The following is a 17,993-nucleotide window of genomic DNA, read 5'->3' as shown; positions in this document are numbered from 1 at the left end:
AACAGAAATAGGAACTTATATACACTATTTAAGATTTTGTACTTTACACTGCTCAATTTCCCCTCCCTAGTGCAATTATCTGTCTGCAGAGGAAATAACACACAACATTCTGTGCTTAGCTAGAAGGTTTATAACAACAATGAATACACAAGGTAATGCCACGTTATTTTTAAACAGTTTTTCTTTCTTTTTTTTTTTTTTTTTTTAAAGAACATTAAAAGACTTTCTGAAGACAGGATTCTGACGGCTCCATGACAGAAGAATACAGCATTACTAAATCCAAACCAGACTTCAAATATTTCCGACACCTGTACTGCAAGATTTTCATTAAGCGAGATGCTTTTGTTAGTAAATATGTTCTATAGCATGCTCACTTGAACTGGCAGCATGAATGTCACTGCACTCGGGTGATTAAATTAATACCGAAGCTCCCTTAGCCACAGCATTCTGATATGACAACTTAGTGGCTACCACCTTTAAAAGTTATACTGTTTTATGTGTGGCCATTTACTGTAAAGGTCCCCAATGTATCATCCTCAGCAGTCTCAGATATAAGATATTCCTCATGCTTAAAAAAAATTCTCTGAGGTACCGGAGATTCCTGTTAGACTACCATTATTTACCTGCCAAAAGAAAGTAATGTTAAGATGCTGCAATCATTAAGGCTGTTACTTTTCTGGTATTTGAGAGCTTTGCTGTGACAACTTTAACTTTCATTTAACAACTTCTTGCATACAACATCATCTTGCACAATCTTCAGATGATATGGCAGCATCATTTGTGGCAATGCAGCTGAAATAATGGGTGTCATTTCAAATGTTAACTAAAAGGATACGGAGCATATAGTTAGAAAAAGGATACTGCTTAGCTACATCCTTTTTTGTAAGTTTTTGCTACTTTGCTGTTCTTTAATGTGTCGAGTTTTCCACATGGTTTGTATTTTTATATTTTATAAGGCAAACAATGACATTAAAGAACAGCCGATTTCAGTTGACTTAAATGTTTCTTCAGCTAGGGCATGGCTCAAGCTCATTTCAGTTTATCTCAAATCCAAAAAATGATTTGCATTTTCTCCTGCAGTTGTAGACCAGCAGACAGGCAAATTAAACAGTATTTTCAAAGTAACAGGGATCTCAGGAGAGGAGAAGTAAATACAATAGCATTTGTTAAGCTGTCAAAATGTCATTTGCCTACTTTGATCTTGACTTTTTATAACCTTTTTGTTTTAAATAAAGATCAAAACCTTAGGATGTTCAGTTTGACCACCACTTCATGAAGTGTTCACAAGTCCTCTACCATAACCAACCTTAAACATAAAGAGGGGTCATTAAAAAACCAAATGTCTTAAAGAAAGTGGAATATAACTCCTGCTGAAATAGCCTCTGACCATGTCTATTCTTACACATAAGTCACCACTTAGAAGTCCATTCTAAAGACTGATGTTCTTTCATTTAGTTCATTAATCCTGCAATCTCTGAAAGCTGCTGCGAGTTGTGGTGGCTAAGCAAATGCATAAATTTGGAACATGCAAACCCAAGATCACTTTCAGATATCCTGTAAGTAAATCTCTCACTAGGAACTAAGAATGAAAGAAAAGATTTTATTTTTAATGGCAAGAGAAGAGTTAAATAAAGAAGAGTGGTAATTAGACACAGACCCTACATAGCAAAGACAAAATGTTCATCAGCCTATTTTGCTGCAGACTCTTCTTCTGCCAGAATTACATGTTGTAACACAGAATAAGGTGTAGATCTATATTCTTGCTGATCCCCATACTTTGAACGCTGGAAAATAAATACCGTAAGTGTCCTTTATGCTTCTTTATACTGTTTCCTTCCTGTGCCATTTCTTTTTCCACCTGACCACTCACTGCAGTGTTCCTTTTATCCATGCACTAGTACGAAGATCTGAGCAGTAAACTGGGATTATAGAACTGAGGTCTCAGCTCCCAACCTCCCGAAATGAAGAAACCAAACTGGCTTCAAGCACACACCTTCCATGGGGCAGAATGAGTGCTCATATTTATACACCCCATCCAAGTAGTTTTCCAATGGGTATGCCTCCTCTGGGGTCACCCTCCCACCAGCTGTATTTCATACCATTCTCCTGGCATCCTGGACTTCCTAACATCCTGCAGGTATTTAAAAAACTGCATTTAACACACACTCCCACAGCATAAATCATGAGATTTAAGTCTAAAAAAATCTCTCCAGAGGTTCTGAAATCATGCTGAAAGTTAACAAGCCAATGCTTATTGCATGTTTCCCTATTGGCTATGTTTCCCTCATCAAAGAATTGTGCCTTCAAACATTGATGGGCTAAAACTTCTCTGAAGAAATCTATGCAAGGTAGATGTATGCTCTAGTCATTTAATAACTGCTAGACTTCTCTACAGAAAACACCTCTTTATTAATTCTCAGACTGCCTTTTTTTCAAGTGAAATTTCAACTAGAGTCATTCCAATCTCCTTATCTCTGAAGCAAGGAAATATATATATTTATTTATTTTCACTCAGTTTCTTTTTGTAAAGACTGGTTAATTTACCCAAAGTCCCAAGTTATTTACAGAGAGATCAGGGAGTTCTCTTCAGCTTCCTGTATTTGTCATGTCACGTCTGTCACAACGTAATCAAGGAGATTACTCTGTTTCAAGTGATACCTCCCTTTTTCCTAGAGGCAGAAATTCCTGTTTTCTGGGAGTCTTGAGTGAGCAAAGAGAGACTAGTAAATTTGGGCTAGAAGGCAATAGCATTTGCCAACCTGCAAAGGCCAAACCAGTACTTTGCACATTCAGTCCATAACTTCTACACAGGAGACACTGCTCACATCTGTCTGAACTATCTCCTCCACAAATACAGGGTCAGTTGGAGCCTTGGGAGAGATGAGCAGCAGCCAGTAACTCACACAAAAGTTCTATTTTCCAAGAACAACCTTTCATTAAATTTTATACATTTATAAAATTGGCACTTTCACAAACCTGACCCCACATGGCTCAAATTGTGCCCTCCTGTCCTTGCCAAACCCTGGAGCAGAAAGAAGTTGGTGTGCTTGGGGAGGGTTGTTTCAGTCTCCGATAACTCACCAAATCAGTCCTAATTAGCCTGAGTTATTGAAGAGCCTTCTGCCATATTAAAGATTGATTCACTCAGATATGCCGCTGCAAAAATTGTTTCCTGCTGTGGCAGTTTATGATGTTTGCTTTGCAGAACAGCAGCATGAAGAAAGGACGCTTGCACCAGAAAGACACAAGGCTAATAAAATAAATTCCTGAAATTTGAGCCAGCCACTTAAAAACACTCACCAGGTACACATATAATCACACTCTGTAATTATTCTAATTTGCACAATTAAGAGCTGAATAAACACCATAAATTTAAATGAAAAACCCCAGGCACAGGCTGGTGCAGCTACTGGAATATTTTAAAATCCAAAATACACAACACTGCTGCTGCTGATTTCTGTAACCACTGCAACACGAGAGCACCTTACTGAAATCCAGTTAGGTACTTACCACCAAATTAAAAGAATAAAAATAAAGCAGTAAAATTGTTTCTCCTACAGTTTATTAGCATTCTTTTCTTCTCAATCCCATCTTTTGGTACAGTCACAACTGACACAACAGTTTATATGCTCCCGAGATGCCTGTCTCCTGCAAGCTCCCCACTCCCCCCAAAACCTCCCGAATTAAAAGCCATCCTACTTATACAGACTGCTGCTGTTATTTAGCCAAGCTAAGGCAGAAATCCTTGGGCAGGCTGAGGAACAGACTTTAAATGTGACCATGCCCCATAACTAGCGCATTCCTGTGGATAACCATCTTCTCCATGGACAAAGGTTTTGGCATTTCCAGGTAGCTATCTCACACTGGAAATGGAAGACGAAAACAACAATACCCAGCAGGTCTCTGCCCACTACGGCGTTTCTCCTCCTAGGCACCTAAACCAACACTTTCTGATCAGTTATCTTTCCCATCAGGCAAAATGTTTCTCATACTCACCACTCAACGGCTTTGTCTGCACTAGCACCTTCCTTACCAGGCTTGCCATACTGGAATTTTTACCCGCGTTGTCTAAACCTGCTCAGAACCAAACTGGGTGGAAGAGTTAAAAAAAACAAAACGCCTGCATCTAGTCCCTGTGCTTCCACCAGCCCCTTGACTTTCTCTACCGAGGCTGTACAGTGTCTGGATGAATAAGGCTGAAAACACATACGCACACACACACACACACACACACACACACGTGCACGTACAGGAAGCCTGGAACCAAATCAGTATTAAACGTACCGACTTCCTTCTTCATGCTCCAATATCTCTGCTGTAAACAAGCACTACATATTAGCTAAGCAAAGCCGAAAAGTCCAGCAGAGAAGGACAAAAGAAGGGAGTGGCTCCAGCAAGGAATAACTATTTTAAATGCACAAACATCTTCCCATCAGATTAAAACTAGCTTTTAAATTAGGCAAATTCTGAAGCCATTGTTGTGACAGAATAACTCAAGACAAACAGGAGACCCTGCTTCCTCCTCTGGAGAGGTCTCCTGGATTTCCAGTACGAAGCGTCCCATAAGCTTTCCAAGTGCCTGGACGAAAAGACTTGAGAAGTGTTTGTGTCACTCCAGGGACAGAAGGCAAAGAAGGGGGAGGCAGATGCAGAAACAAGCCCCAGAAGAGGCACCACCAGCTACAACTGCTGCACCTTGCAGTGTAGGTGCCATGAACAAGCAGGCGAGGGATGCTTAGCTTGTGTCTGGGTCAGACCACATGGCCGGGGCTACCAGCCCTGCCCCACAAGCCAGCCACCAGCTCTCAGGAACAAGGTCAGCCTGGCAGGAGCAACTGTGTGTGCAGGGATTAGGCAGGAGTCAACTGCATCCTCTCCAACTGTGTTTCATAAACAGCCCACTTGTGTTTTGAGAGAACTCCACCTCACCCCACATAGCTTCAGGCTCTTTTAGTCTTCAACGGGTTTTCTCCACCATTTTGAGGCATTTAACTCACAGTGGCTCCACCTCTGAGCAAACTGGAGAACACACCACCAGCGTGCATCAGGCACGCCACCAACCCCTTTTGCACAAACCCAGAGGGCTCTAACATTTGACCCGTTGCTGGCAACAAACGCTCTCTTGACGGATAAGAGGGCAGGCAGGTCAAGCTCTCCTGATCCAAAATGCTCCAAAGGAAGACGACGATGGCTTTGACCACGCCACTGGATCTCCAGCAGGCCCATGCACTTGGCAGGCAGGATGAGCAAGGGCAAGCAGAGCCCAGGAGAGAGACAGCAGAAGCCACTTCTGCCTACTGCTTCCCTCACAGGTGCCCTCCTGCAGACTGTGCCAAGCCAGGTGGCTCTGGAGAGTGTCCTGCCTGGTCTGTGGAGGGAGCAAGCCAGACACAGACTACTGCCCATCCTCTCCTGTTGCAACGGGCTGCAGCAGCAGCCCTCCAAACCTGCAAGCCTTGCCATCAGGGAGGCCTGCTGCATCCAGGCATCCTTGGAAGAAGGGAAAAGGGAGGATGGACAGGGCAGCTTTGGTCCATCACCAAGGATCAGTCCAACAGTGACCATCCTCACCCTTGGCCGGGACACAGCCATAGTAGCCTTTCTGCTTGCAGCAGCCCAGCTGCTGGAAAATGCAAGTCTGGTGGACTTCTCCCCAACTGTTTACGGCATGAAAGGCTGAGATGCATGTGGCTTTGCAGCACTAGAAACTTTTCCTCGCCTCTGAAAGTATTCCAAAGTTATAGTAGTTCTTGGTGTGGGATATTCAGCAGCCAGTATCTTTATTGATAACACTAATGAAACAGTGCCTGACCACTGTGTGGTTTCTCAAACTAAGCCGCACAGTGGCCAGCACAAAAGGCTGAGTGAAGAGGAGCTGGCAGCTTGGCAATACTTAGCCCCAAGATGACAAGAAGTGCCTGTCTGAAAGAGCTTTCATCTTATGCCTTTTCAGACAGATGCATGCTATTTATCTTTCTATCAAAGACCACTTATCTCACAAAAGAGCTTTATTACATGTAAGCTGAAACAGTGGAAGATCTGCAACTATTCAACAAACATCCTTTTTATTACCACCTTGCAAAGTTGGCTACTAAATGATCCCCCTATTTTTTCTTACTCTTTTAATATGGCAACAGCAGATTCCACAGTCCACCTCCTCCCCTCCTCTTTCCACCCTGTCTTTCAAGACAAATCAAATTCTCATAAAAGTAAAGTAAAATTAAATTGCTGCGATCCCTTAAGGCATGTAACTGCGAGATCAAGGGGTTGGGGTCAAAAAAGAGATAGAGCTGCTCTTAAAATCAGAGACTTCACATGAATCTTCCCAGGGTACAAGGGACAAGTCTCACAACAACCATCCACATAAGGGAGAGAAGTCCAATTACAGACAAGCAGGGGAGCACAGGGCAATCAGCGTGCAAGCCCATCAGTCTTCTGCCAAAGGGCTGCTTCTCCTTGTTCTGCTATCCAAACTTAAAAAGCAACACTTCATTATGAAAGAACTGGACACAGTTTCAAACCTTCATTTCCATTTAACCAGAAACAACATGCTAGCACCTAAGAGTTTGACTGCGAAAGCATCCCTCCGTGCTTGCTCCCCTTCACTTGACCAGCAGCAGCCGTCCTGTGTGCCGCAGCTGGCCCGTGCCCTGCCAGAAGTCTTCATCCAGACATTGGCTCTCAGTCTTCTCTCCTGACAGCTTCTGAGATACAGGTAGGGAACTGGTCATGCAAGCTGTTATTCTGGCAAACTCTTCCCTGCTAATCTTTCAAGTGGGCCCTGTGATCAACCTCTGTCTATAACATGATGATTCAAAAAATAAACCAAACCCAAAACCAAACCCAAAACCTTAACTGTCTCCAACAACAAAACATTGAGTCCACATGGATTGGCCTTAAGACTGCCCAGCCACATAGACATATACCATGCCACAATACGTGCATATACACGCGCACACCCAGGGACAGTGTGGGACCATCCCCAATCTCTTGAGTAGCCCTTGAGAGCTCAGGAAGCTCACCTCATGACCAGCACTAACACTGTGCAAGTCCCGTTTGGGAAACTGATCTGTACACATGACAATGGGAGGCTCATGTAGTCCAATATGCCAGCTAAATGCCTCAATACAAGTGTTTATGTGCACATCTACCGAAAGACATCCAGAATGTCATTGTTCAAGTGTAATGAAATCACTGCTACAGTACAAAACACAAATCATTTCTTTAATATGCGTCAGCCGAAGAAGGCTTCACATTAACGCCCTCGCCCCTGCCAAGTACTGAAACAATTACTGCATGAATATTAACAGGGGTTCCTTGGCAGGATGATACGATTATCATGGGGAATCTCAGGAGACGCTGCAAGACTCTGCACGATGCCTCAAATTTCTATCAATTTAAAGAGTGATTACTTCAGGCAACAGGGGCTCCTCAGCCTGGTTATGGAGGGAGTTCCACGTAATAAAAATAACAAGCCCCACGATGAGACCACTTGGGAGCGAGGGAAAGAAAACATTGCTGCTTCCACCAACTGCACTCTGAGGAGTCACAGCCCTTCACGTTTTCAGAAAGGGAAAAACACGATAGCAGCTCTGCTGCTTCTCACATCCCATAATGAGAAGAAAAATGGTCCTGAATGTGGTATCTATTTAAGGTCACATAAAAAGATGAGTCTGGTCAGTTAACCCCTTGAAGAGGTTTTCTGGGATAAACCAACACTGTACCACACAGAGACGGGAATGGGGAGAACGAAGCGCAGCACACAGGCTTCAGACCAGCAAAACACTCTTCCACTCACTTTGACTTTCAACCCCATTTCCCCAGTATTAGGAGCTTTCATCTTTTACACACCAAATTGAATGGTACGTTTTATACTTCTACGGTGAAAGCCGATTACACTCCTCACCTGGTTCCAGAAATGCAAGGAGTCATACAGTTTCCCCAGCTGAGCCTGCCCAGGTTTATGGCTCTCTTGGCAGCTAGGACTTTCAAATAATCTTCACAGGTTTAATGCTTTAGTCTAAAGCTTCACAAGCAGCACCTTAAACCTGGGTATCTCCCCTTTGTTTGCCATGTGATTATGGAAAGTCATAGTAAAAGCTTGTTCCTAACAAAAATAAACGGTCAACCATATTTTTAATATGACATATAATTAGAGTTTTGCTTCAATAACAAATATACTCAAAAGCAGAGAAATTATCACATTGGGTAGCTAGGATTGCAGGAATTATTTTAAGCTTGGGATCTCATATACGTATGATATGCTTATGATACACAATTCTGGATCAAGACATAAAGAGGGTTTTGTGATTTCAGGTCACATTTGTACTAAGGATCTACTAGCACCTCCAATTTTACAGGCTTTACCAAAAAGGAAGGACATCCTCTCCCCACCCTTGAATACCCGTCCTTCTACAGACTTTAAAAAAAAAAAAAAAAAAGAAAAAAGAAAAAAGTTGACACCCAGCAAAGTGATGTTTTCCATGCATTTGCCCCCTGATAAGCACAAAAATGCCTTCTGCGGGGCGTTTTCCCTGTTAACCTTCCTGACCAAAAACATTAATGCTCGGAAGAAAACGGAACCTAATGCAGTAGGTAATGATACTAAATATAAGCAATGAGTCAAATCACTTTGTTTCTCAGGAGTTCAACTTAGCAAGTTGTTTCAGAAGTTCAAAAACAGTCCCTGTGCAGATCCTAGAACAGCTGACGATTTCTCATTTTTACATCTTTTTTTTTTTTAAAGTGAAATGTATTATTAAAAACAGAATTATTACAGAACTCTGTAAAACAGATGCAGTTCAAGCAATTTTTTATAGCAACTGTTACTTTGCAAAAACCTCATCACCAGTGATCATCTAAAAACATTATTACAACTAGCATAAGTAAAGAGAAATGAGGTACAGAAAAAAGCATGCAGGACAGGGAGTATCCAGGAGACCGCTGTGATTCCTTTCAGTGAGCTCCTGCCATGGGTTCAGCAACGAAGCCATGGGATTGTAGCATGCACTCTTCAGGCAAAACAGAATAAATGGCTCGGATGGCCAAGGCCAGGCACAAAGTTGAGTGTGCAATGGGGGAGTCCGCTCCCCAACTCCACTGACGCCAGCAGAAGGACAGGAAAAGTCCAAAGCATTCAACCGCCCTTGAAAGCAAAGTCTCAAGGCTGGCAAAGCAACAGAAAACCAGCGGGAGATGCTTCCCACTATGCAAAGGACAGTGGGAGGCTGCTTTTGAAACAGAAAAATACACACTTTTTAGAAAGAAGAGATTAAATATCTAAAGGACAAGTCAATGGAGGAAATCAATGAGGCATTAATAGTTTTGATCATTCTCAAAGTATTTACACAGTCTACATTCAGAGACTTTCCTTAAAAAAAAATAAAAAATGAAAGACCTGCTGGAATACTTAAAAAAAAAAAATTCACATTCATATGTTCCTTTTTTTAAAAGTTGATCTCTACAGATATTCACCAATTCCCCACCTCCCACCCCTGAAAATTGTACCCAATCTGGAAAAAGTAATCTAATTGAAAAATTCAACTTTATAAGACCCTTCAGTACCACGTCTCTCTGCCCATTAACTAGGAATGAAGACAGCCAGGGAAAAGAGCACTGAGACTACATGGGAGATTGCTATAAATTTGTCGCCTAAGACAGTCTTTATTTGGGAGCAGAAGTATATTTATTTTCTATGCCTAAATGCCAATAGCAGCTCCGTGTCTCTGGTTTGCTTTAGCAAAATTTGAAACACAGGGAAATTATCAGTAACTGCAGGCATTATTAATGCTGCTGTGACTGATACAACAATAATGCTTTAGAAGACATCTATAGCAAGACGGGGTGTGTGGGGAGAACCACATACACTTCCAAAAATGTGCTGATAAAATGACATACTGTCTTCTTGAATCCAGGATGTCAAAAACACATGTCTCTAATAAGTCTCGATAGGACAAAAAAACACTGTAAAAAAGCTGCAAATATGTAGTCACCCTTTTCTGCATGCAGCATGAATTCCCTAAAATAGAGCCCTTATTTTATCTACATTTTACTGCAAAATCTGCAAAATTGAACTTCCCACCAGCAGCTCAGCAAGTTCTCAGTATGGGGCTGAGGTTCATCCTCCCCTCAACAATCAAGTTCACCATGTGGTACAGTCCCCACTGAGGTTTCCAAGACCTGTTTTGTCTCCTACTTTTTTCAAACCTCAGGCTCCTTCCCCAAAACAGGTGTCCCTTTCTTCCCCAGCAACCTACCTCCTCTGGAAGAAATCCCCTTCCTCCCTGCAGCCTCTCTTACCCATGCCTGCACACTTCACAGTAGAAAAGAGGAGAAGGAAAAAGGAAAAAAGAATAGGACAGGAATACGAGGCCAGGTTCTCTGATAGAGGGATGTGGAGGTCAAGTACAGCAAGTCTAGAAGAGGGGATCTCGTGTCTGTCCTTAGAGAAGCAGTTGTTGCGATCTCCAGGGCAATTTCAGCAGCTACAGGTAGTCGCAAAACAAAACAGGCAGTCTGCTACTGTGTGCAAGTGCCTGTTCTGCCTACACACAAAACCTGCAAGGATAAGGCAAAAAAATTCCCCCCAAAATATAAACTGCACTGTGACAAGTGTTTCTCACCTCTAGCACAACATTCTTAATGAATAAATTAGCTTTGCTGGAGTTTATCCAGTATTTTAAGGTGCACTGAACAAAAAGTCTATAAAGAAGAACAAGGTTTTAAATTCCGTCAACAAAAGGTTTTGATAAGGAAGAATTTGCAGATTGTTCTCTCCTCTCCCACTGCCCTCCCTCCCCTGGGAGACAGACAATTTTCTGCATAAACATGCAGGGAAAGACATGCTAAAGATTGCTTTTGAGCTGCAATTTGAGCCAGACCAAAAAAAAAAAAAAAAAAAAAAAAGAGAGAGAGAAAGACAAGAAGCTAAATTCAGAAGACGGGAAATCTGAAACGAAAGATGAAAAAGAAATGCACAAATTATGCCGTTGCCAGTAAAGGGGGAAAGCCTTTGTGGCTGACACACAGCCGTGTGTGCCAGCCTGGCAGATCTCAGTGGCAAGGAGTTTTCAGCGGCCTAATTGCCTCCTTTAACTGTTGAGTGAAAAACAGGGAATCCAGACAAAAAGGAAATTTATTGGAAACTGAACAAGAAACAGCCAGCGGTTCATCCTGCAGGTTAAGGTGCTTTTAAATGAAATGAACAACAAAGACATTACAGCTTCCTAATCAAACCACATATTTGAAAGATGCAAGGGAGGAAAGAAGGGGAGGGGGAAGTCAGGGAGACTAAGGATGGGAAGCTAAAAAAAGATCAGGTATCTACAACAGATTAAATGGGCAGAAAACAGAAGAAATGTGCACTTAGGTTTTTGTCTTTACATACTCTCCTGGTCCTCACACAGGACTTCGCAACTCTTAGCCCAGTATAAACAGATGTACGCAACATGGTAATGGACATGGCATCTCTCTAGAGAAGTAATTTTGGGGTGCATATAGAAGACAGAAGTGTATTTCTGTAACCCTATGTTCAGCACAGGGAGAAAATGCTGTTTGCACCTGCAGAACATCCATCTCGCTTCTGATCGCTGTTACCACAGGACTGTTCCTGGTTCTTGCCACTGGCTCTGCTGGGGGGTGAGATCAACGATTTTGTTGTCAGCACCAGTATAAAGAAAAACACATCAGACCTTGCCTTACCCTGCGCCCCTCATTTCAGAGGAGGATCTCCAGCCAAAGGGTGCTAAAAAGACAAACCAACAAGCACCTCCTCACATACTTTACTTATTGGTGCTCCGCATAAAGAGTACGTAATTCACTAGTATGCTAATAAATTACCTATTTTATTGTAGGATATTGCCAAGTTAAAATAACAAAATAGTGCTATTACTACGTTAGTAAACCACCTTATCTTTATAAATACCAAAACATGCAGTTATGAAAGTAACTGACAGTAATTGGAGCTTTGTCTGCTCTCCAAGGTAGAAGAGACTCAAAGGTATCCATCTCCCTCATTCTCAGTCACACCCTGCTGATATCAAACTTAGTCATTTGCAGCTTTATTGATAACTCTTGAAGTCTGGAATAGGTTTATTGCAGGTATCAGTATCTTAAGAGGAGGATGCAGATATTAATCTTTAACATAAAGGTTTTCTTTACCAAGAAGGTCAGCCAACCAAAACAAGCATTTTTTAAAAACCTTTCTCAACACATGACAATTTGTCTCCCTCTCACCTGTTTAAAATAATTCTCATGGCTCTTAAAACATTAAAATACTCCCTAAGTCTTAAGGTTAAGTTCTAAAAATGCAAGAGGTACAAGGCTTTTGCCTCCCCAGCTCCCACGCTTGTCACCTTTCCAGGCAACTGCATCCTTGAGACAGCTCACGGCCACTGAACAGCTTGCCTCCTCCAGAAAGAGAGAGTCCTACGCTCCGTGCACCCAACCAGCTGACTCAAGTCACTCCTCAGCACCGGAGCATCCCTCTACCCTCCATCCCCAAACCTTCAATAGAAGAGGACTACTGAGCTCTGGAGCCAGTATAAGAGGGGGAAAAATTCTGGTGACAGCAAGCTGTGATACTGGTTTAGGTGTACTACAGAACCACTCCAGCACATAATAACCAGAACCACGCTCAGGATGCAGTCCCCAAAAGCGACCATGGGCTAGCGGGAGAGGATGGTGCAGAGCCACCCTCCACCCAGAGCGATCCTCCCAGCAGGAATTTGGCAGTGTGAGAGAATCTGGGCTCCTTGGGTCCTCCTCCAGGACAGCAGGAGAAACTGGCCAGTCTCTGCCCTTCTTCCCCCAGGATCTCCCTCTTCCCCCACCGCAGACCAGAGATTTTTAATCGCTGTGACTACATATGAGATCGTACACTTTTGCAGTCAGCAGACAGCTGCCAGAAACCCACTCTTAATCCCTAAACTTGAGCGCATTCATAAGGAAAACAGAAGAGTTCAGAACCACACGAGAATCTTGTAATTTGCTCTCCAAAATAACCCTAAAGGCCCATGGCAATCCACGTGCAAAGGAATGTATTTTTCCTCACAAAACCTCAAATGAGCATTTCAGTCCCATGTCATCATGGGAATCAAAACTGTCATTTTTGAAAAATCATGGATTTATACATTGGCTGTGTGAAAGTCTGAATGCATAGTTTAATGAAGCAATTGTTTTTCCTTCAGCGGAACAGAAAAGCAGTTGTTTTCAATTGTTTTGCACAACTCTTCCTCATCCGCTTTCCCAAAGAGATCTTTACGTGAGCATATGCACACCTCTGCCACGAGGCAGGCACTTGTATTTTAGAATAGGTGAGAGAAAAAAACCCCTATTGTAGCCCAAAAAAGCAAATCACATCTTCACACCAGATTCCAGCTGTGTTGCTACATGAAAATTAGTGAATTTTCCCCTCCTATGTGCTTGTAATCCTGGGCTTTTACTTGAACTACAGTTAGTGGCTACCTAGCAAGAAGAAAACTCACTGAACTTCCCCTCCTTCCTCCTCTTCAAAAGTTTGTCTGGAGACAGTGAAAGCATGAAACAGCGGTAGTACTTATAAAACAGATGCTCATTTTACTGAAGGAGTTACGAATATCTTTATGCATGAGCAACAGCTACCTTGTTTATTGAAGTGGAGTTGACTCAGCCACTCATTGCTTTCTTGTGACTGTAACTGTGAGTCAACAGTCGGCTGAAAAACTTCAGGGTGCAGCTGAGCATTATGCCGAAGTTGCTGAAGTTTTTCTAAGAGGGGGTAAGTCAGACATTTGACAGGCTATTGGACTGCAACCAGTGGAAGCAATATGCAGCCAAGAATTTACTTACCAAGGGAGAAGCCTCCCCCACAAAAGTGTAAAACAGCTCTGTGATACCATTTTCATGAAAGGCAAGAGGCACTTTGGACTCCCAAAGTATGGTTTCAAATGCTAATTCACCACTGACATGTCAATAACCAGCTAGAATAATTTGTGCAAAATGGTTTTACGTAAAATGATCATTCTAAGGAAGCAGGGGCAGAGTGAGTGAAAAACACAAATGGTGGTGGGTTGATGCCAGTTACCCACCAAAGCCACACTGTCACTCCCCTCCTCAGCTGGACAGGGGAGAGAAAATACAACAAAAGGCTCATGGGTCAAGATAAGGACAGGGAGAGATCGTTCACCAATTACCATCACGGGCAAAACAGACTCGACTTGGGGAAATTAGTTTAATTTATTACCAATCAAATCAGAGTAGGATAATGAGAAATAGAAACAAATCTTAAAACACCTTCCCGCCACCCTCCCTTCTTCCTGGGCACAACTCCACTCCTGAATTCTCTCCCTCCTCCCCGCCAGCAGCGCAGGGGGATGGGGAATGGGGGTTGCAGTCAGTTCATCAGACGTCGTCTCTGCCACTCCTTTCTCCTCAGGGGCAGGACTCATCACACTCTTGCCCTGCTCCAGCGTGGGGTCCCTCCCAAAGGAGACCATCCTTCACAAACTTCTCCAATGTGGGTGCCTCCCATGGCCTGCAGTTCTTCACGAACTGCTCCAGCATGGGTTCCTTCCATGGGCTGCAGTCCTTCAGGCACAGACTGCTCCAGCGTGGGTCCCCCATGGGGTCACAAGTCCTGCCAGAAAACCTGCTCCATGGGCTCCTCTCTCCATGGAGCTACAGGTCCTGCCAGGAGCCTGCTCCAGCGAGGGGTTCCCACGGGGTCACAGCCTCCTTCAGGCATCTACCTGCTCTGGCGTGGGGTCCTCCACGGGCTGCAGGTGGAGATCTGCTCCACCGTGGGCCTCCCTGGGCTGCAGGGGGACAGCCTGCCTCACCATGGTCTTCACCATGGGCTGCAGGGGAATCTCTGCTCCGGCGCCTAGAGCATCTCCTCCCCCTCCTTCTTCACTGACCTGTGGGTCTGCAGGGTTGTTTCTCTTACATGTTCTCACTCCTCTCTCCAGCTGCCATTTCTGTGTCCCAGCAACTTTTTTTCCTTCTTAAATCTGTTATCCCAGAGGCGCTACCACCATCACTGATCGGCTCGGCCTTGGCCGGCAGCAGGTCCATCTTGGAGCCAGCTAGCATTAGCTCCATCGGACGCAGGGGAAGCTTCTAGCAGCTTCTCACAGAAGCCACCCCTGTAGCCCCCCCACTACCAAAATCTTGCCACGCAAACCCAATACACCCTTGTGCATTTATTCCCCTGAATAAAGTACAAACGTGGAAGTTGAGTGAGGGGACATGAGAGATTATCCCCTCTGCGCAGAGACAAGGTGGCTTGGCCTCTTAGTGGCAGCTGCTGAAAACCTTTCTAGTTCTCCTATGGACTGAAAAAGAGCACAGCTAAAAGACATCCCAAAGAACATCACTATCAAAAGGATATGAATTTTGGTAGAAAATCAGTAAGATGGCACACCACCCCATGTGGGGCAGTGGTAAGGAAGGGAAGCACGCAGACAAAAAAGATAGGGTGAGATATACCATAAACTGTAGAATAAGGAAACAAGAGAAGAGGAAGAAGAGAAAGAATAAAGCTAGACTGGTTGTTTTGGGGGTTGGAGAAGAGTTGAAATACAGCAAGTGTAATAAGTGAAGTGTATATAACTGTTTCTTTCCTATAAAACCATATGGGACAAGATCATACAGGTATTTTCCACCTCAGCTAATAAGCACATATCCTCAGGCTAGTAACTGCCAGGTATATTTTTCCAAGGACTTGAGGAAATACTTGTATTAAAATTAAAATAAAAAGGAATGCTCACTTAATCGGCTATGCAATCTGAATCCTCACTTATAAATGGCAGGGACTGGAGACAATGAGAAATTGCTAGATTACACAGTCCTCTGCAATGCAGTTAGCAACAGCTGAGGGGTAAAGTTGAAAAAACACCAATGGACTTAAGAATGCCAAATTAAGTTTGCTTGCACAGTTGCTGCTAATAAAAACCACAAAGTCTTTCTCTCGGTCTCTGCACCACCTCATTCACACCACTCTGTAATGCTGAAACAGAACTAAAATCATAGAAAAAGGCTCACAATTCTGTCTCTAACACCATCAGTATTCCCTGCAGTCGAGTGAACAGAGTGGCTACAAAGCTGGATACAGCTTCACGTATGATCCTTCACCAGGGATTTTTGGTGAAGCCTGTTCCCAATGCAGGCAGGAGTAAACTCATTACTCCAAGTGCCAAAGACAGCAACACACACATCCCAGCAGGAGAGGCACTTCGGCTTACAGCAAAACGTGTCATTTCAAGCCAATGAAGTCATGACACAGAATCAGACAGGAAAATATTTTCCTATTATCTCACAGATAAACGGAACTTGCTACAACTTATTAAAAGGTCTGTTGGGAGCTACAAAACGGTTTCTTCGTTTTCTAGAGCCGTAAACTCCTTGCCAAACATGAAGGGTTGTCCTGTGATTCACAGAGAGCAAATGTAAAGTGATAACGTGCACTGAGCTACAGAAGCTACTCTGTTGGAGCTCAGTAATTACATGAATGAACTGATCTATTAACAGTGAGTCTAAATACAGCCCCCAAGAGGCTACAACTCAATCAATGGTATTTTGAAAGGAAATGTTGCTATTGCAAGGGAACTGCGATGGCAGAAGGGAAGACTAGCCATGCGGTTATCAGCAACAAGAAATTACCTACTTATGGAATAATAAATCATGCTATTTAAAAAAAATAAATTGCACTACAAAGAACTTCATTTCACACAGGCCACATTTAGAAGTACATCTGTTAACTCTAATTTGCCTTTCTACAGCAGATTAGCAATAGAAATTCTCAGCTTGCATCTAAATCGAAGGGTTTCCTAACTGCATTAGCAAAGCAAAAATCATAGTGCTGTGCTTCTGAAGAGTTTTATTCTTGTGAAAATTAGTCTGACTTCAGAAGGCAGCATCTCCTGCAGTAAGGAAGACATATCAGTGAATTACTCAGACCAACAGCCCTTCAACAGTTAACCCTACCTGCCATCCTCCTCCGCATGGGGAGAATTACTACTGGAGCGTGGCGCATTTTGTAGAGCAAACTAACACGAAGAGCCCCCTGATAAAATTCTGTTGTAGTCTAAAGAGTCATTCTTCAAAGAAACATGTGTTCCTAACTGTTGTCTTGTGTAAATGACACTGTAAAACAGGTATTTGCCTTCTCAGGTCAAGCTTATCAAAATTAGTCACATAAAATATCTGCATGTTTTCTACAACTTCAGATGAATTCAGTGTTATCTTAGTCCTACACTTAAAACCCATCATTCTGGAAAACAGAAAATATTTGGGGAAAAATTTAACTTTTCTAAAGAATATCACAATTTCTTCTTTTTGTGAGTAGCCAGTATGTAGATAGCATCAAATCCATGCATGGCTGTTATCTCTGTTTAAACACTCTATGGCACAGCATACTGATCTTTCACAAACAGCAGTCCTACTTGCATCCTGGACATGTTATAGATTGCTCTGCTTTTGTAACAGTGGTTAGAAAAAAGGAAATGTTTCTCCATTACTCACCTCTCCCCATTACAACAGGGAGAAAGAAAAAAAAAAAGCACCTATCACGAGCTGCTGTATCTATATTACATGCAATTCAACCCACAGGAAAAGCCCTTTAAGAAGGAGGAGGATTATCTGCATGTAGCAGAGACCAAGAAGTCAAAGAGCAAATATGAGGAAGGCTACACAATCAGAGAGGTGATGCTGCATTCCTTGGAAATACTATCATTTTATTACCCCTCTCTTCAAAGAATTAGGCAAAGCTGCAGCACTTGTGAAGATGAAGAAAAGGAAAAAGGGATGAAGAAAAGGAAAAAGGGATGAAGAAATGAAGGTGCGGCAAACAACAGTCAAAAAAAGATTACTCACAAAGAAACTCTCATAAATAAACATGCTTTGTTGCCTGCTTTTTATTTTGCATCTTTCCCATACCTCTTTGCTTATATTTGTGCATATGTTTGTTTTTTCTTTATTTATTTAAAAAAAAGAAAACTGCACACAGCTTGGACTGT

The 17,993-nt window shown here is 42.8% G+C and overlaps 1 protein-coding gene across 5 annotated transcripts in view; it reads right to left on the bottom strand.

The window, feature by feature from the left end:
- RASAL2 (RAS protein activator like 2) overlaps positions 1-17,993 on the bottom strand; it is a 202,963-nt gene that overhangs the window by 157,405 nt on the left and 27,565 nt on the right. The window contains exon 1 of one of the 5 annotated variants that reach the window (XM_069789669.1): positions 3,997-4,157. The exons of 3 other annotated variants lie outside the window; for them this stretch is intronic. In XM_069789669.1, coding sequence (XP_069645770.1) covers positions 3,997-4,045 — 49 coding nt within the window. In that variant the 5' untranslated portion in view covers positions 4,046-4,157. Of the gene's footprint in view, positions 1-3,996; positions 4,158-17,993 lie in introns of those variants that run through there. One more of the 5 variants, XM_069789668.1, reaches the window with a different exon arrangement.

This window comes from Haliaeetus albicilla, chromosome 8 (genome assembly GCF_947461875.1).
Source record: "Haliaeetus albicilla chromosome 8, bHalAlb1.1, whole genome shotgun sequence".
NCBI classification, from domain to species: domain Eukaryota; kingdom Metazoa; phylum Chordata; class Aves; order Accipitriformes; family Accipitridae; genus Haliaeetus; species Haliaeetus albicilla.
Note: the sequence above shows the minus strand (reverse complement) of the source record. Positions and strands in the feature narration are given on the sequence as shown.